At 55.1% G+C, this 20,338-nt stretch overlaps 1 protein-coding gene across 1 annotated transcript in view; it reads right to left on the bottom strand.

The window, feature by feature from the left end:
- Positions 1–15,870: 15,870 nt before the first annotated feature.
- Positions 15,871–20,338, bottom strand: part of DICER1 (dicer 1, ribonuclease III) — a 67,158-nt gene continuing 62,690 nt past the window's right edge. Inside the window, 1 exon segment of the mRNA XM_059685879.1 lies at positions 15,871–20,157. Within this exon segment, the coding sequence (XP_059541862.1) occupies positions 19,992–20,157 (166 nt within the window). The 3' untranslated portion in view covers positions 15,871–19,991.

The following is a 20,338-nucleotide window of genomic DNA, read 5'->3' as shown; positions in this document are numbered from 1 at the left end:
ATCATCACCAGGTCATCTTTATTATCATCATCATCACCACCATCACCATATCTTCATTATCACCATCACCTTCTTTGCTATAATCATTACCATCATCACCACCACCATCACCATCACCACCACCATCATTTATTTGCTTGTTCATACCCAACCTTATCCCAAATAAAAAAAATCAGAGCCCTTAGCCACCACAAAATCTTGGGTCTCCAGCCTCCTTCCTTAGGGCCCCTTCCCCATTGTCCCTCTCTTCCTGCAGGTGTCTCACTTTCATCCACACCAGGGGGTGGCTTTTGTCATTTGAGGTCCTCTCTCCAGTTCTCCCACCCCCTTCCCGGTGTTTCTCATACACACACTCTTCCTCTCGCTGAGGGGAGTACGGCCTGGAGAAGACAGTTCTAACACGTGGAGGATGGGGTGCAGGTGGAGGGGGAGAGGGAGCAGAGTGTAAAGGGTCCCGGCCGGCTGCTGCTTCTGCTCCACAGCCTGGTGGCGGGACACAGGGCCAGCCACGTCCCTTCATTCCCATTAGAAAATGGGCTGGGAGGGAGAGGAGGGTTATCATGGGACAGGCCACACCCATAACAGGCCATTCCTTTTTCTGGAGGCCTCTCCCTGGAGCTTCCTTAAGGGGGGCCCAGGGCGGTAGGGGGGTTCATGCATGGAAGGCACCACAGATCTCTGCAGGGACAGCTCTGCCCACACCGGCTCTGCTGGCTTCCGGCTGTGCCCTGCTCCTGCCGGGTGAGCTCCTGAGCACATAAACCCAGCCTCCCCTCTTCCGCCAGCCCCGCCCCATGTCCCCTTCCCCACCTCAGTCTCCAGCTTTGCCCTTTGCAGCCGACACTTAGAAATGCGGGGTCCACTTTAGCCAGGTTTGGCCAGAAAACCTCCATCCATCGGTTCGTGTCTGTGGACCTAGAACAAACACCCACACCCTCCTCCAGGAGCTCGCGCAGGTGGCAGCCGGCTCCCCCCCTCCTGAGTGACTTCCAGCCGCCCAAGGCCCCGTGAGTCCACGGGCAAGTGGCCCGCGGGGCAGGGGTTATGCCCGGCGGGCGGAGCGAGTCTGAAAATACGGCCTAAGGAGGCCTTTCCGGAACGGCGGAGGAGGAGCCGAGCGGCGAGGAGCGCGGGGCACCCACTCGTCCTGGGCGCCTGCCCGGCCCCCGCAGCCCATCCCAGGCTGGCCGGCTCCTCTGGACCGCTCGGTGTCCACGACCCCCAAGGGCTGGGCTCTTTAGGGAAAAGGCATCCAAGGTGGCGCCCACAATGGGGCAGCCCAGAGCAGCACCCTTTCCCGTCCTTTGGGGGAGGGGCAGCTGGCAGGGGGGGAGAACCCTCTGAAACCGACTGCAACTTAGACAATAGAGGCCCCTCGTGTCCCGCCTGCAGGGGCTGCCCTGTGCCCAGCCCTGGAACAGCCTGTGCTGCTGGCACTGCCGCTGCTGCCAGAGGCCACGCAGCTGGGAAGCGGCGCGTCTGGGTTCCAGCCCATCTCTGACCATTCACTCCGACCCAGCCCCTCACCTGAGTGACAAGAGCCCAGAAGGGTCACGGGTGGGTAGCGAGGCCCAGGCCACCCAGCAAATGGATGGGGCCCAAGTGAAGGGGTGGACGGGGGGGGGGTGGGGGGTGGAGGAGGCAGGTGAGGTGCCAGCGGAAGGCTGGGGCCAGGTGACCGCCGTGATGGGCCTGCGGAGGTGCTCAGGGAGCCGGAGCGGGGCACGGAGGAGAGAGGGGGCAGGGCAAGAGCTGGGCAGTCTTGTCTGAAATTTTCTTAAAACATTTTTTTTGAGAGAGAGAGAACCATCAAGGATGAGAGAGCGTGGACCGGCTGCCTCCTGCAGGCCCCACACTGGGGATCGAGCCTGCAACCCCCATGTGCCCTGACCGGAATCGAACCGGGACCTTCTGGTTCATAGGTCAACGCTCAACCACGGAGCCACGCCGGCGGTGCTGTGCCCGAAATGTTGACGCCGCACAGGACAGGAATGGCAGGGGAGGAAGGCTGAGGTCAGGCAGCCACTCAGGAGCTGTGACAGGCCTGGTGCAGAGCCTGGTGCAGGTGATGGCGGGAGAGGGGAGGGGGGAGGGGTGGCGGCCTGACATTTCTAGAGACAGAGAAGAGCAGGTCTCTGCCCAGACAGCGGACGGGAAGCGGGGAGGTGCTGGGAGAATCGGGCTGAGCAATATCAGGGCCGGGGTGTAGACTCAGGGCCCATCCCCACAGTCAACGCTCGCTCACTCACTCACTCACTCGCTCACTCACTCGCTCGCTCACTCACTCACTCGCTCACTCACTCGCTCGCTCACTCACTCACTCACTCGCTCACTCTCTACTGGAAAGCTCCGTTCCAGGCTCTGGAGTAGACACTGATGGTCCTCGCACTGCAGGAGCTCAGAACGTCCCACCCCTGACACCAGGAGTGACCAGCAGAGTCCTCAACTTCCTCCTCTCAGACAAGATCCAGGATGGTGCTGTCTCCACCCTCCCCATCTCCCCCTCCCCCTCTCCACCCTCCCCATCTCACCCTCCCCCTCTCCACCCTCCCCCGACTCCATCCTCCCCGTCTCCACCCTCCCCGTCTCCACCCTCCCCCGTCTCCACCCTCCCCGTCTCCACCCTCCCCCTCTCCACCCTCCCCCGTCTCCACCCTCCCCCTCTCCACCCTCCCCATCTCCACCCTCCCCATCTCCACCCTCCCCCATCTCCACCCTCCCCCATCTCCACCCTCCCCGTCTCCACCCTCCCCATCTCCACCCTCCCCATCTCCATCCTTCCAGATCTTCCTGGTCCGTGTGGGGGTTCTCACTGTTGGCCTCTATGTATCTTCTCCCCGCTGGACTGGGGTCACCTCCACGGCCGGAGCCACCACCCCCCGCAGGGCCCAGTCACCGTAGATGCTCAGCCACCAATGGTCCCCGTGATCACGTCTCAGCTCCCTCATGAAGATCCCCTTCGATACAGAATCATTAAATAGTTCCAAGTTTTAAGTTTTGAAAAAACAAATCAAGCAACTTAACTTCCAGAGTCTGTGGATGGAGACAGCACCTTGGGATCAGCCCTCCCTCCTGCTTTCTCATTCGCTGTCTCGTTCACTCAACGGACGTGAATCGGACCCCAGCCCGGCTGCTCACCACGGGGCTCTGGGAGCGCAGAGTAAGACGGGGCATGCGCAATGCAGACGTGGAGGAGTCTGCAGTTCTACCAGGACCTGGGATCCTGGAGGGCTTCCCAGCGGAGGCGCTGCCTGGAGAGCTGGGGGGGGAGGGGCGGCCAGGTGGAGAGAGAGGCTGCCCTGCAGACCAGGGTGGGGAGGCTGAGGCCGGGACAGTGGCACGTGCGGGGAGGCCGGAGGGGGTGGACTTGCTTCTCTGGGGGCGGAGGCATCTGCCGCCTGCTCATAACTTACGGACACACTAGGCCATGCGGCTGGACGGACCCTGAGCGTCCACACCCGGGGTTACCGGGCAACATTCCAGCCCATCATCCTCTGGCCTGAACCCCAACCTCCGGAGTCCAAGTTCTGCCCAGAACACCCACTCCCAGTCCTGCCCCAGCGTCCTGCCCAGGCCCGGGGCCACCTCCCTCCCAGGGTCCCCGATTCTGCTCCCCCCCCCCAAGCCGCCTTCCCAGGACTCATCACCCTTCTCTCCAGCCTCGGCTCCGCTGGTGCCTCCCTGGCGGGCAGGTGCTCAGCAGGTCAGTGGGACGTTCGGATGCCCCCTTACCCTCTGGAAGAGGGGCGGGCACAGGAGGAGCGTGTGGGCCTGGAGTCAGGATGTGGGGGAGGGCAAGGCAGGAACTGGAAGGCTCCCTAGAGGAGGGGACCAAACTGGCCTTGAAGGGTGAACAGGACTTTGTGGGGTGAGGGAGGGGGTGGGGAGATCCAGGCTGAGAAGGCAGTGAGGCAGAGGTAGGGGCCTGAGGAGACCGGGCAGGGAGGGGGGTGGGGCTGCACGCAGGGTGCTTGGTGAAGATGCGGGTTCGCAGGGCTGGGCCAGGATGGCTGCCCCCAGTGTCCAAGGGCGGGGAGAGTCCCTCTGAGCCCCTGGAATGGAGCACTCAGAGGCCGGGATGTGGGCCGCACGGCCTCCTGGACAACACAGCGCCTTTAGCGGCCCGACCCCCACACACCAAGGCGTCGCCTGAGGACTTTTCTTTTCTTTTCTTTTTTAAATATTTTTATTGATTTTTTTCACAGAGAGGAAGGGAGAGGGATAGTTAGAAACATCGATGAGAGAGAAACATCGATCAGCTGCCTCCTGCACACCCCTTACTGGGGATGTGCCCGCAACCAAGGTACATGCCCTTGACCAAAATCGAACCTGAGACCCTTCAGTTCAAAGGCCGACGCTCTATCCACTGAACCACACCGGTCAGGGCCTGGGGACTTTTCTAACTGACCCCCCCGGAGAGGAGCTGCTGGCTGGACCCAGCTCAGCCTCCCCCTCCTTCCCCGGGCCTCCGAGTCTGCGATCCTATCAGCCGTCATTTTTTTTCGTTCATTCACTCCCTGATCATTATCCCGCGCCTTCCGATGCTGCAGACAGGCCATCCATTTACTTCTGTAAAACTAAACAGCACGCCGAGCCCTTCCAGGACGCGCTCCGAGCGGGCGATGTTCTGGGGAATGTTTCGCGGAGCAGTGAAAAATTTAATTTTTTCCCCCAGCATCGAGATGTGTCAAACATAATTTATGCCTGGACATAATTTATCCCTAAAGATAAATATTGAAACCCAAGAGAGGAGAGACGGCTGCAGCATTTCCAGGGGCGGGAGGCGGGAGACGGGTGGCGGGGGGGGGGGGGGGTCCCCTCCCCGATCCCACCCTGGAGGGCGAAGGAACGGTAAACTGAACGAGAGGAGCGCGGCGCACGCCGGGTCTGGGCCCAGTCACACACAGAGAGAGAGCCCTTTTCACAGGCCCCTTTTGTGTCTGTTGAACGGTTGCTCTGTCTTGCATAAAGCCTCCTGCCAGCCAAGCCCTCAATTAAAGTCACCTGCTGGTCTTTGTCAGCTGAGCTTGACGCTGTCAAATCAGGCAGAGCTCCTTAAGCCAATACAAGTCATTAGAGACCCGCCATGGCGGACAGGAGCCATACGTAATCAATTGATATCTTCCTCTGCGGGGGGCGGGGTCCCGGGGAGCCCCCCGCCCCCCACCCCCGCCCCGGCCTCATCCGCAGGGGCCACTGCCCCTGGATCTCATTAGGCTGAGGCTCAGCAGGGCCGAGGCGGCGCTGAAAGGCCATCAGTGGGCGAGCCCATTAATAACTCGCCGGTGCCCTGCGCATTGTAATTGTCAGGCTGCAATTTACAGTAATCCTCCGATGCCGGGCCCCCGTCGGGGCAGCTGATGGGAAACGCATACGCCCGCGCGAAGGGGAGAAGCCCGAGATGCGTGGGTTCAAGAGTCAGAGCGTGCAGCCGTGTGTGCTGAGTGACAGGCGGTTTAGGACTAGCCTGGGACCATATTTTAAAAGGTCACTGAAAACCCTTGGCTGGGGCCCTCTGACAAACAATGAACATTCCATATATTTATTTGCCATCTCTTTGTTTTTACAGCACGCAGAATAAATGAGGGGGTGACGTGGCGCGGGCCTGCATATTGTCAGCACAGGTTATAAGTCATTATTAAACGCCATCAAATCAAACCGAGCCCCGTCGAGGCAATGAGACTAAAAGTTATTTGCATTCCTTCTGTCATAAAAAATCATATCCCCTTACTCAGGACTTTCGTTTCTTTATTAAATGCAGCCACAGGAGTATTCCAGGTCTGGCAATATAAGCTCAGGAAACCTCTCTCGGAATAACTCAGTGTAACAGCTCAGCCCCGATCCCACTAAAAAGTCCCAGCTGAGAGGATCTGGGCACTCAATCAAGACACACATATTACTTTTAAATAAGATTAGCCTTTATATTTTGCTGCTTAAGTTAAAACTTTTCATGTCATTCTCCACTTTTATGTAAACTCCAACATAATTCTGTTTTAGCAAAACACTTCAAACAAATTAAAAACCTCAGGTCGAATGTGTCCTCAACAAAAGCTTTCTTAATGGCATCGCCGTGTTTGCTGACGCGGAAACGCGGTTAAATCGGATGGACTCGCCCCCGCGCCCGGCGCTGGCGATTCGGCCGAGCAGGGCGCCTCGGTGACCGGGGCCAACAGCTCCCGCTGCGCACAGCACGCCGCTCCCTGCCCGGACCCGGGGCCGAGTCCGCCGGGTCCCACACGGACTGCGACGTGGAGAGCGATCAGGGGGCTCAGGGGAGGGACGCGGCCTCCGAGGGCCGCTGCTGGCCAGTCACCGAGCTGTGGGTGACAGGGTCTTCCCGGTCCCGGCGGCGGCGGCTGGGAGGACACTGGGGAGTCGAGGTCAGGGCCGGACGCTGCACCCACTCCTCACCCAGCGGAGATGCGCGGCCACTGTCCGGAGGCGGGGATCTGGGAAGGCAACTGTTTTGAAAAGTGAACAACATCAGCCATTTGAGGGCCCCTTCCGACAGCCGATAAAGGAGGAATGGAAGATCTGTCCTCCTGCCTCCGCCTCACACCCTCAGGGCCGTGGCGGTCTCTCTGGCCCGAAGCAGAGCTGCAGGTTTAGTCACACTCCCACAGCCTCGTGCAGCCCCCGGCACCGCACACGGCTCCCCACATACGATCTCGTCGAGGCCGACACGTCCTTCGGCGCCAGGCAGGGTGACCGTCCAGGGGACAGCGATCAACAGGAAGCTCGACGACCCGAAGAGAGGTGTCCAGGGTTGTGTCCAGAGTGTGGCAGGCAGGATGGCCCCAAAGATCCCCGCGCTTGGCGGGGTGCCCTGTGTCATACCCTCCCCCTGAGTGTGGGCAGGGCTGAGACGCCGGTGGGGTTAGACCAGGGGTGGGCAAACTTTTTGACTCGAGGGCCACAATGGGTTCTTAAACTGGATTGGAGGGCCGGAACAAAAGCATGGGTGGAGTGTTTGTGTGAACTAATATAAATTCAAAGTAAACATCATTACATAAAAAGGTACGGTCTTTTTTTTTTTTTTTAGTTTTATTCATTTCAAACAGGCTGGATCCGGCCCGTGGACCGTAGTTTGGCCACGGCTGGGTTAGATCATGTGAGAGGACGAAGGCGAAAGGGTTTTGCAGATGGAATTAGGGACCCTAATCCGTTGGCCTTGAATGAATCAAAATGGACGCCATCGTCGGTGGGCCTGGCCTCATCGGGCGCAGCCTTTACCGAGGGTCCCAGCCGTCCCTGAAAACGGAGACTGCGGCGGGAGGGGCGCTCTCCGCCGGCCTTGACAAGCAAGCTGCCAGGGTTTCGCATCTTCAAGGGAAGGAATTCGGCCAACAGCCACGTGAGCCCGGAAGGAGCCGAGCCCTGGCCAGACCTCGGCCGGTGATGCCTCACTGCAGCCTGCATGGCCCTGGCAGGGGGCCCGGCCAGCCGTGCCCAGACTCCTGACCCGCAGGAACTACCGGGTAATGAACCATGTGGTTCTGAGCCATCGAATTTATGTGACTTTGTTACACGGCAACACGAAACAAACACAGGTGCCAGTCATGAACTCAGGGCCTCCAGGCCACCACGCCGGCGGACCTGCCCCACGCCCGCATCTGGCCGTATGTCAACCCCATCCGTGCACCCCTTCCTCACATTAAGCTAAACATCAAATGGAAGCTTACTTTTAAGTTGCTTTTATCCAACCATTTTCTTATCTTAAAATACATTCTGAAATACACCAAAATCTGCTTCTTCATCTGGTTATTACGATCAATATTATCTAAGAGCTTTCTTATAACACAAAAAAGGAGACTGCGAAGCCTCTTCCCTTTTCATTTCAAAGGCCGCAGACAGCCGCACAGCTGACACCGATACGGAGCTTTCTTGTTAAGCCCATAAACCTTAGCGCCATGAGCAAAGTCTACCTTTGGAAACACCTGACTAAATATTTCATAAACGCAACACGCAGCCAATTCCTGCAGTAGATGCACTGGATTTACAACCATCAAACTACGTTAAACTTACAATACCGAGATTTATCACCTATTCAATGGAGTCTCGTTTTAGTAATATCTCTCATTTGATCCCAAAGGATCTCAAATGCCTCCGACCCTTGGCCAGGGCACCGCGCTGTAACTCATAACGAGGTAATCAAACCCTCGCTGCAGGGCTGTGGCCGCACTCGGGGATCAGCCCACCTCTCAAGAAAAGGTGGGAGCCCGGGGAGGGCCAGCTGCGGCTCCTTTAAGAGTGCAGACACGGTGCTCAGACCCAGACCTCGGGGGAACCCCACAGGGAACCGCAGCCTGGGAGTGGGGGGCTGCTCACAGGCTTCTGTGCCAGTGACTTTCAGACGTTAGCGTTTGCCGTAGATCCTTTCTTTCAACACAGTGTCCTGAGAAAGCCCAACAAATAGGTCGGGTAAGATCCGAAGAGCCCTGGCCAGGAGAGGGGGCCCAGCCCACGCCCTCCTCCTCCCAGCCCTGGTCCCCTCCTCCCAGCCCCACGGCCTCCCTCCTCCCAGCCCCACGGCCTCCCTCCTCCCAGCCCATGACCCCCTCCTCCCAGCCCCACAGCCTCCCTCCTCCCAGCCCCACGGCCTCCCTCCTCCCAGCCCCTCACCCTCCCTCCTCCCAGCCCATGACCCCCACCTCCCAGCCCCTCACCCTCCCTCCTCCCAGCCCCTCACCCTCCCTCCTCCCAGCCCATGACCCCCTCCTCCCAGCCCCTCACCCTCCCTCCTCCCAGCCCACAGCCTCCTCCCAGCCCACGGCCTCCTCCCAGCCCTGGCAGCTGCGAACACGGGCGAGACCTGTCTCTCTCCCTCTTCCTCTGTGCTCGGCACACCTGGGCCACTGTTTAAGAAGTACAGATGCCCGGGCCCGAGATTCTGATTGTGTTGTTAACTCCGAATCTCTGCCTGGCTCAGTCCCCATCATATGTCTGAGGAACCCAGGAGATTCCGGTTTAAAGCTACAGCGCCATGAGCCTGCTCTCAGAATGTTTTCGTCACCCACGCTGAAATTGTAAATTTGGGTTAAAACGTGCCAGTTAATTTTGAAGATTTATAGTGATCGCTTTCCCTAAAGAATTCCTCCAGCATTCAGGACTCTGTGACGTGGGCAGGTAACACGAGCCACATCCTAGGGCCTCCCCAGACCCACCCTCCCAAGAATTCCATGGCTGCAAACGTCCACGGCACCCCAGACCAGCGACCACGTGAGAGTAGAACTCCTACTCACCCCTCAAAACCTTTTAGTAAACACCCCCTTGATCCTCCCACCTTCTCCTCCTGGGCCAGGTCAGTCCTTTATTGGACTAAAATTATTATGTGCACAGTTGTCCCCACCATAACACGAGCCCTGAGAGCGTCCCCCGCACCCCTGCACCTCGGTGCTCACCTCTGAACCGGGAAAGCCAGTGGTATCGACTCATGCAACTTAGCGGAAGCGGTGAGAATAGCAGGTGCTCAGCGTTCCCCTCATTGTCCAAGCTGGGCCACCCGACGCCACCCCGCCCTGTCGTATTCCCTAAGGCTGCCCTAGTCCCTCACTGTCTGTCTCCCCGGCCCAGCCCACGCACCCGACCGACTTGTCCCTCTGATTGGCTCCCAGAGGGGCCCCCACAGCGGGTACTGGATGGTGCTGGTGGGCGAATGCATACACACATCGAGCAAAAGGGCAAGAACGTGACCGTGGCCTCTAGGAATTTCGTCCGGGGAGCCAAGGTTCACATCTCTCACCTCTACGCTCACAAGGTAAGTTCCCGTGGCTTCGAGCGTTATCAGCGTTGGAGACAGGGAGAGGCGAGGGCTGTGAATGGAGGCCACACACCCCCATTTCCCCCCACCCCTCACCCCCTTCCCCCCCCCCCCCCGCACCCGTGCAGGCCCCCTGCCCGGTGCCTTCCCGCATCCCTGGTGCAGGAGGGTGACAGCGGAATGGCCCCGGGCCGTCTGCCGGTGGGAACCCAGATGACTAGAAATGCTCAGACCGCGAGCTGACAGTACCTCCCCTTTGTCAACAAAGCTGGTTTGAGTGGGTTTTCGTTCTGGAAAGCCTAGAGTTCTATTTATAAACATAACCTCAAGTTGGAATTCTGGCTTGTTAAGAGGACTGATTCAGCCCTTTCCTCCAAAATAGGTAAATAGAAGCAAAAATAACTAAGCCCCACAAAACCCACGGCGGCTTGACGGCTCTTAAAAGAACGTAAAGCTCAAACACTTTCCCATAAAAGCCGCGTCTCTCCCACGGTGTCCGCCCCTCGCCAGGCTGCGCTCCCGCGGGAGAGACCAGCGCCCGATCCCCTCCGTCGCGGGAAGAGCGTGCTGGCTCCTCGCTGGCCCACATGGCGGAGGGTCCTCTCGCTGCGGCTGTGCCCACTTGGCGGGTGGCCCACAGGGCCCAGTGGCACGGGTCGGAGCGGGCTGTGGGAGGTGCTGTGCCTCCCAGAGCCCCACCCGCCGGCCGGCTCCTCACCCGCCGGCCGGCTCCTGCCAGAACCGTACTGGGACTGAGGGTGCGATGTTTGCGGCCGCCCCTCGGCCCAGGAAGGGCCTGCGTGTAGATGATGTAAGGGTAGGATGGGGGCTGGGGAACCAGGGACTAACACAAACACAGGGTTTTCTCCCCAGAACGCAGCTGCCCGCGATGCGGCTGCGGCCTGTCTCCCCACCAGGACCCACGGGGGCGCAGCTCCACGGCGGGGCAGGGCTTCTGGCGGCTCACTGCCCGGCCCAGCGCGTCCTGAGGCGAATGCACGCTGAGGGAGCAGGGGCCAGAGGTCTGCTGGGAACCTGGCTGTGAGCTGCCCGTCGGCAAAGCAGAAAGATGGGCTAGAAGACTGTGTCCCCGCAGACCCACCTCCAGGCAGAGCCGGCTCCTCCGGGCACTTCCCTCTAGGGGCTGCGCCCACCTGCCAGGCTGTGGGCCCTTTGGGCCGACCAGGAACCACCCTGCCCCCCCCCCCACAGTGACGGGCCTGTCCCCTGGCGAACGGGGCAGAAAGCAGAGCTCCTCCTCCCTCCCCCTTCGGCGGGACCAACCCCGCGAGGCCCGCAGGGCTCAGCAGAGGACAGCCCCCCGCATCTGGGACCCCGACAGAGTGAGCGGTGCTTCAACGGCCCTTGGCACCCCAGCTGCTGAGGGACATGCAGAGGCGGCTGACGCGCTGAGAAGGGCGGGCCTGTGGGAGGCGGGCTGGGTATGGGCAGGAGGCCTCTGGGCTTGGCGCTCACTCAGGTGCCTCTGTAGGAAGGGCAGTGCCACTCCAGTGAAGGTGTCCGAAGAGGCCAGGAGTTTAGGCAGAGCTGGCAGCACAGCGCAAGGCCTCCCTGCCCAGCCAGTGTGGCTGTGGCTGACCATCAACCATGAACTGGGAAGTGATGGTTTGTTCCCGGTTAGGGCACACGCCAGGGTTGCGAGCTTGGTCCCCGGTGTGTGTGTGGGGGGGGGGGGGGGGCGTGCAGGAGGCAGCTGATCGATGCTTCATCATTGACGTTCCATCTCTCCCTTCCTCTCTGAAATCAATAAACACATATTTAAAAATAAAAATTAAAGGCCTCCCCACAGGCTGCACGCTGGGTTGTTGGGAAGACAGGCCCCAACCCCCGAGGGCTGCCAACCCCACAGCTGTGTCCGCTCCGGGGCTGTCCCGTGCAGCCGAGCCCTCCTGACACCCACGTTTCCACTGCTTTGCTGTGACTATTCCGCAAGCCGTTTCCCCAGGAACACAGGGCCTGGCTCAACAACAGGAGGGGAGCCTGTGACCCCGTAACGAGAAAACCTTGGGGTTTCCTTCCTGTGCACCAGCTGCAGGGACAGCTGGTCAACGTCACCCATGAGCCCGGCCCGCTGGCTGCCAGGGCAGCCGGGTGAGCTCCTGGCCCATCAGACCGCGGGTCCCCATGGGCCCAGATGTGCTTGGCAGGGGTGTCTCCAGGGAGCGGCTCCAGGCGCTGGCAGCACAAGGTCTTTGGTCTCATCAGGGGGGAAGGCAGCCCCTCTGAGGGTCCCATGCGTTCAAAATAATAAATGAAAACAAGTTCTGCAAGGAACCCCTTCCATTTCATTTAATCCAGGCTGCCCAAACTTAGAGACCATGGAACCCTTTCTGCCACATCACATACTTAACGGACCTGGGCATCGCTCGTCGCTTCCCACTCAAGTGGGGATGGTGGGAAGCCCGACAAATGAAAGGCCGTGTTCAAAGCAAAAACAAAAACAAAACACACCACACACCCCCAAACCAAAACCCAGGGGACATTCGGGCTGATATGCAACTCATCAAAAATTATTCTTAAAAAAGAAAAAACTTCCCAAGCTAAGAACAGCTCTAGTAACCCGTCTCCATCCAGTAACTTCCTAGTGAGATTCTCAGTCATGTTCACCAACCGCCACCCTCCCCCTCAACCAAGAAAAAGTGGGCATAGATTACAGAACCAGAAAACATCCCCTCACTGCAGGGCGCCGCCGCCACCAGGGCCATGCTGCTGCGTGTGCGTGTGCGTGTGCGTGTGCGTGTGCGTGTGCGACACACTGCCGTTGAAGCCCAGCCCCTCACCGTGGTCCCGTCATGACGCACCAGCCAGCAGAGTGGTTTCGCCGAGGGAGGGCTTGCCCTTCTCCAGACCACCCCCCCCCACCCCACCCCCACCCCCACCCCGCCTGGAGGCGGCACAGGTGGGAAGCACAGAGGTTCCAGTGCTTGCTTCTCGTTGAACAGGGAACCAATGGCTTTTCTTACCGAGACTGGCCTCATGTCAAGTCCTTCAATGGCCACTGGGCACGTCCCTAGTTTTCCAGGCTAATGTGAGTCGGGTAACGGGGCAACAGCAGATTCTAACCTGCTCTCTAAACCACCCGAATCTTTCCTCATTTGAAAAAATGAGCTCTAGGGTTACATACAAAACAAAGAAACAAATCCTGTGACTGCTGCCTATGCTGGCCTTTGGTCACCATCTGGTTTTCTTCTCAACACGAAATGTGTAGCGCACACATACACAGTCACCTATTTTCATTCCACCTTCATCCTCAACCCATCCACATAAGTTAGAGAATAACTGAATGATGGTTAAACATGTTTTATTTAGGTAGACATGGGTCAAAGGTTCAGCCCTGACTCTGCATTCAAGTTACTTCACTTCTGTGCCTCGTTGTTGCCACCTGTAAAATGGGTATCACAGTAACAATTCGCATTTATCACAGGCTTATGATGTGGGCGGCACTGCACCCTGCATTCTCCGTGGACTCGCCCTGACCTGAATGACTGCTCCTCATGGTGCCAGCCAGGACGTGGGCCAAGTCATCCAATAACCTGCCCAGCCAGTGCTGGGAGCCAGGTGGTCTGCCCGCAGCTCTCATGTCCATCTCTATGCTTTACATCCTCCAACAGGAGCCGTCTCCAGCATCGTGGGAGGAGTAAGTGGCGTAAAACGTGAAAAGCTTTTGCACGGACCAGGCGCCAGCACATGTTCAGTAACCGGAGCTGCTGCAGGTCCAGGAGCCCTTATCTGAGACCCTAGGGGCCACTGTGCTTCGCAATTCAAAGGTTTTCAGGAGAGAATTTTCAAGGGAGTAAAAAGGCAACTCACAGAATGGGAGAAAAATTTAGTAAGAGTTTACTATCCAGAATATAAAGAACTCCTAGAACTCAACACCAAAAAAACAAACTCAATTCAAAAACGGACAAAGGACTTGAATAGATAGTTCTCCAGATACGTAAATGGCCAACAAGCGCATGAAAAAAAATACTCAACATCACAGTAAGTAGGGAATTCCAAATCAAACCACAACGGACCACCTCGCACCCACCAGGACAGCTATTATCAGACGCGCGGGTGAGGAAGCGGTGCATGGGAACACGTGTGCACTGCTGACGAGAATGTACAAGTGCCCGAGCTGGCATGGCTCAGTGAATAGAGCGTTGGCCTGCAGACTGAAGGGTCCTGGGTCCAATTCCGGTCAAGGGCACATGCCTGGGTTGCGGGCTCGATCCCCAGTAGGGGGCGTGCAGGAGGCAGCCGATCAATGGTTCTCTCCCATCATAGGTGTTTCTCTTTCTCTCTCCCTTCCTCTCTCTGAAGTCAATAAAAATAAAAAATAAAATTTAAAAAGAATGTAAATGGCACAGCCACTGTGTTAAGCAGCATGGCGGTTTCTCAAAATACTAAACACAGAATCACCCTGTGGTCCAGTCATTCGTCTGGTCGGACACCGAAGCAGCAAAAGCAGGGTTCACAGACATGGGCACCCCAGTGCTCACAGCAGCACCGCCCGCTCCAGCCGAAGGGGAAGGCACCCCACTGGAGGCGACAAGGGATACTCCTCGGCCTTGAAAAGGAAGCGCTGACATGCTACAACATGCATGGGCCTGGTAGACACATGCAAAGTGAAATAAAAAAGCCAGACCCCCAAAGACATACACTGTCCAAGGACCTAGAAGAGTCACATTCAGAGACAGAGTGGAGGGTGGGTGCCAGGGACTGGGGGAGGGGCCCGGGGAGTCGGTGTTTCATGGTGACAGCGTTTCCGTTTGGGATAAAGGTTCTGGAAATGGATGGTGGTGATGGTCACATAACAGCGTTAATGAACTTAATGCCCTGAACTATATACTTACAAGGGGCTGAAATGGTAAGCTTCATGTGCATTTTACCACAAGGAAAGGGTAAGAGAGACAGAAGCACGGCCTACACCAGTGATGGCGAACCTATGACACGCGTGTCAGAGGTGACACGCAAACTCATTTTTTTGGTTGATTTTTCTTTGTTAAGTGTCATTTAAATATATAAAGTAAATATCAAAAATAGAAGTCTTTGTTTTACTATGGTTGCAAAGATCAAAAAATGTCTATATGTGACACGGCACCAGAGTTAAGTTAGGGTTTTTCAAAACGCTGACACGCCGAGCTCAAAAGGTTCGCCATCACTGGCCTACACACTGCCTCACAGGCTGGGAAGCCTTGCGTGCTGCACACCCACCGGGTGCACCCCCAGCTCCGGGCCTTCGCGGATCACGGCCCGCTCACAGCTGAGCCAGCGAGGGGCACCTACCATCGCTTCCAAACACGCATCACGCTGTGCAGCTGCAGAAAAAGCCTTCCCTTGCATCTGCGTTCTTTTCACGCACATCACGACTGCACCCTGGTCCACCTGGCCTGGCTGTGTGCCCGTCGCTGGCCGCGGGACACGGGGTCGTGGTGGCAGGAAGGCCGTGGCCGAGGCCTGGCCTGAACTACCCAGTGGACTGTGGGCAGCCACACCCCCCCACAGGCACGGAGCGCTCAACCAAATCCCTCAGGATTGAAACACATACTTTTCCCCCTTTTAGTTAGAGACAGGAGGGAGGGGAAAGGAAGGGATTAATTTAAACTCTTACGAAGGAAAACTAAAACTTTTTGCTAAGGAACTTACACTTGCCATCTTGTTCCCACAGCCAAGCATCTCTACTAGTGCTCAAGTTACGGGGGCTGCATGAGGGCGGGCCCGAGCCTGGAGCGGTCAAGTTCTTTCCCAACCGACCATTTGGAAGGGCCTACAAGCTGGAAGCTGATTTCAGAAGGAGCCAGTCCCCCTTGGGAACGGGTCAGATCTTTCGTCAGAAACCCCGGGCCTGGGACACGTCAGTCACTGGGCCAGCATTTCAGAAAACACCCTGGGGTCACCTGAGTCTTGAAAACGAGAGTTGTTCCTACAGAACGCTACCGCCGACGGCAAGCAGAGCCTGGTAAACAGGATGTCACCAGACGGAAGCAGGCGTTTCCAGCTGACCACGGAATTAAAACGTTTAAAGACCATTTCTGCGGCAACTACTTGAGTTATCGCCCAGTTGAGCCGATCAAATTGAGAAAAGAAAAAGATAGGAGGCCACGCAGTGAACAGACCATAACTTTATTGGAGATTTACTCAGCTACAATTATTACACAAAAAAAAACACGATGGAAGGTAACCGCGGCCCATGAGTGCAGACGCAGCCTTCTGCTGACGACGACATGTGAAGTGACATCACGTCCCTTAAAAACGGCTGCAGTGTGTGGTGGTAAAGACTTTATTGTCAATCAGAGTTCACGTTAGTATTACTTGATTTTAGTCATTTTCCTGCACTCTATTTACAACAGAAATGCCAGAAATGTCACTTTTGTTCACCTTCGCAGTTTTGCTGTGTAACCAACCGGCTGCCACAGCGAATTCTGAACACATCTACAAAATCTAAACTGTCTGGTTGATGTCCAAATAAAAACAGACTGAAAAAGAAGCAGTTAATGATTAAAATATATTTACAAGTCAGTTTCGCGAGACCATTTTCACTGCTGGTGGAAAATACCGAGTGTTAATGCAAGCTCCCTAACATCACTCCTAGGGTCTCTAACTCTTAAGATCATTTTAATATGCTCGGTCTTCAATGTGTCTTAAAACCATTTCGTGTACAATATAAAATAAAGGAATTCATCTGGAGATAATTAAATTCCTGAAAAGTAATCAGTGGTTGAAAAAATACACCTACGTAAATGGAATTAAAATAACCGTCAGGTGATAAACGCAGCGTGCGCCTCTCTTCCGCAGAGGACAAAGCTGGCTAAGGACTCAACGTCATTCCAGACGCCGCTTAGATTGAACACCAAGGTCTCCGTCTCGCGGGTTACATTCTGTGAGAGAATGAGATCCCCTCAGAGCGAGATGTAAAGGAAAACCCTGGCCCGGGGCTGGACGCGGTGGGCCTGGGCCGGACTGCTCTGCCGCCCGCAGCCCCGCCCGCTCCAGGCGCCCACGGAAGGGCCAACTGCCGGGTGAGCGCAGGCGCATGAACGGAACCACCAGAGCCAAAGGCGCCTACATCTCTTGCGATTTAGGCCGGGAATCTGAATCTCTCTGAGGGCAAGCTATTATTAAGAAAATAAAAATATTAGTATGTTCAATGATAAAAATTACAGGAGTGTTAGAGGTCATTCTACATTTAATCACATCACATAATATAAAAGAAAAAAGTAACAAACATTTTTAAACATAATTAAGAGTTCAGTTAACAAATCTTTGTCATACTTTCACAAACAGTAAAAATGCCACAGACGAGAATGATCCACTGAAGTTGTGCAAGGATACATGACACATTGCAGGCATTAGAATTATCTTTTTCAAATTCGGTAAATCAAAACAGCAGCGAGGCCAAACCACATTTTTTGCTCTCAGTTAAGCATATTTCCTTGAAATGAGGTAAGCATGGTACCAAGTGCAATGCTGCTCTGTGCTCCATGGCGGGGGTGGGGGGGGATGACAAGCGCAGCGTAGTGAGGACGGCGAAGGTACACACAGAAGTTAAAGACGTTTACAATGAGGGCCAAGCCAACTGACCTCCACACAGCCCTGGGGAGCCTCTGCGGTCAGCTTCAGGGCAGGCGTGCAGGCCTCCCCAGCGCCCGCAGCACCCGCAGGCTCACGCTGCATCCCGCCTCCCGTCGCCACCGCAGGACGAAGGGATGGCCCACGGTGGGAGGAGGAGGGGGACGGGGACGGGCGGGCCATGCAGAGTGAGCTTTTTCCTAATGAACAGGCACGAAACATTTCAACAAGCTCAACGGGAACGTTACAGCATTAGATTCAGCAGCACAGAGCGTTCATAACCATTTCACTCGCCTAACTCATAGCTTTTCTTTATAACAGAGCAACCAGGGGTCAGAGTGGGCGTCACAAATTACAATCAGCTAATTTTCTCCAGCAAAAAAACAAACAAAAACAGAAATAGCTCAAGTTTGCTGCTGATAAAACATTTTGAATGGTAGCAGGAAATTTGAACCCCTGAGAATGTATGACCTAATCATATCCAAGTCTGAACTTTTAAAGTATTAACAAAAAATACTCTTCTTAAGGTTACAAAATATATTGAGGCATTTTCTCCCAGTGGGAACTGCACTGTGAACAATCTGACACTGGTGCCAGGAGGCAGAGCCCCGCGACCCTGGGATGAGGGCGCTAGACAACGCGGCCCTCCGCCTGCAGCAGGTAGTCGGTGCGCTGTCCGGACATCTGTGATATGCCTTCACCACAAGTCAAATCCACACCCGGCCTTACTTGCTCATGGACACGGTTACAGTTCCGTAATCCAAGAATTGCTTGGTTTTAACTTGCCATGAGACCTTCTGCTAAGATTTTTAAAAAACGAAACGGAAATCTAAGGTTCCAAATCAGAATTCAGTATTTTAAAAACGAGGCCACCCAAATTAATTTGCTCAGGAACGCAATTAATAATTAGATCCATCCCAATGTAAGACTGGGGACAAGGTCGGGAGCGGGGCGTCCCTCTCTGAGGCCTCCTAGCCAGTGAAGCGGCAGCCTCGGGCCGACACGTGCAGAGCGCTGCTCGGGGAGCGGTGCCGACAGCGGGAGGTACAGATTCAACTGCAATTAAACAGAAATGCAGCACTGCAAGAAGATCAAGTTCAGACGATGTGCTGGGAACATTAGACACCTCTGCTCAGCTTTCTTAACCTTCAAGCATAATTAATGGGGCAAATTGCAGCAAACCTCTACTGGTATGTTGGTGGGAGTGCAAGACCAGCCCACAGCTTTTATAAAGGTAAATTAAGAGGTATTATAGGTACAGTGCAAAAAAAATTAAAATTTCAAGCATAATACATAAACATAGCACCAAACAGGGGGAAACGCATGCAGAAGAAAAGAAGAACTGAGGTATTTAAGTGAAGAGTGCCGACAGGTCTAATTAAAGAAACTTAGGCAAATGCCTAAAAATGTCTTTTTTTGTTTCTTTTCCAAAGATAGAAATAATGAGCTAGGTGAGCTAAATTAACAAGCTAAATCATGGACGTATCACAATCGTGGCAGTTTCCTCACACTTTAAACTCCCACAGCTAGCACAGCTTTGGTAGTGCAGTACACGCAGCATGGTGGACAGTGCAGCAGACACTCACGGGAGAAGGCGAAAGGGGAAGGTGCTGGGCCTGTCTTTAAATAAGTGACCAATGAATTATAAAATCTGCAGCATATTTTAGGTGTGATATGTCTAAGGTTAATTTTGTTAGAGAAACAGCCTATAGGGCAAAATTATTTGCCACAAACAATTTCTATCAGTGGAACTACCTAGCAGGAGGTTTTTTAAGTAAAACTGGGTAGCTAGCCAAAGATCATTTTTATTATGGTGTTTTTTAAAAAATCCCATCTACAGATTCTGGTTTTTTAAATGTCTTTAGTATACACATGCCAGAAATCCAAATCTCCTGTTTTAAGTTACAACTACACTAGTGGGTTGTGAATCCCACAGTCTCAACATCTAATGCACAATAAAATGCAGGGAATGTAAGATCAGTTTGTTCCAAAAAAGATCAGAAATTAAAGCGTATCCATGAGGACGTTACGTTTAAGGCAAGAACCTTTGTCACACGTGGCACGAGAACACTAACACTGGATTCACCAGCTGGCCAGCCGATGCCATTGACATCTGACCCCCACGATTAAGTGCAATGGCGCTGGGAACACCATCTTCGCAGAACGTGGGCACCGAGGTGACACGGCACACGTCCCCGCTTCGCAGCGTCCTCTGGGCTCCCAGTACAGGCTGGCGATGCCGCACAGACCGGGGGCACGAGGACTCTGCGTCACTCTAGGGACTGTGTGAGTTTTCAGCTCCCTGGCCTCCTAACACTAAGCCAAGGTGAGGAAATTAAACTAAAAACAAAACAAACCATCCGTAATTGCTCTGAACGCTTGCTAAATGCCATCAGTAAAGCACTCTTGTGGTTTAAACAAAGCAGAAGTGAGGAAAGAAGACAAGATTGTGTTTGCGCAAAAAACTAAAACTACAGTTAGTTCCAAAATTTTTATACATAGGTTAAATGTTTTATTCTGTAATCTATCCTGTTATCAAACAAACTTTAAATTCTGCCTTCTATTCATTCCGCTCAGTATCAACTTTAAATCATCCTTTTCAATCTAAGTATTTTCTACCTTATTCTGCGTTTTTGTTTTTTAATTTTAAAAAGGGGCTTCAGCTGCTGGGAACCTGAGGTTGATTGGCTTTGAGGCTGCGGAGGGCTCTTCTTGCCGCTGCAGACTTGGCGATCCTGTAGCTGCGACCGACGCCTTTGAACTTCCCCTTCCCCACCACCTCCACGGTGACTCTGACCTTGCCATCGTAGGTCCTCTCCGCCGGGCTGTAAAGAGGCCAAACAGCATGAATTAGAAGTCGGAGTATTTATTATGACTGTCAATCAGCTCTGAGTGTGAGCTCTCGGCCGGGAGCCCGCACAGGCTGACACCACACCAGGGAAACGTGCACGACGGCTCACGCACAGCGGCCGGCGGGCTGCCGTGGCTTCTTTAATTCAGCGTCAC

The sequence above is a fragment of the Myotis daubentonii genome, chromosome 1 (genome assembly GCF_963259705.1).
Source record: "Myotis daubentonii chromosome 1, mMyoDau2.1, whole genome shotgun sequence".
NCBI lineage: Eukaryota > Metazoa > Chordata > Mammalia > Chiroptera > Vespertilionidae > Myotis > Myotis daubentonii.
This window is presented reverse-complemented; position numbering and strand designations above follow the sequence as displayed.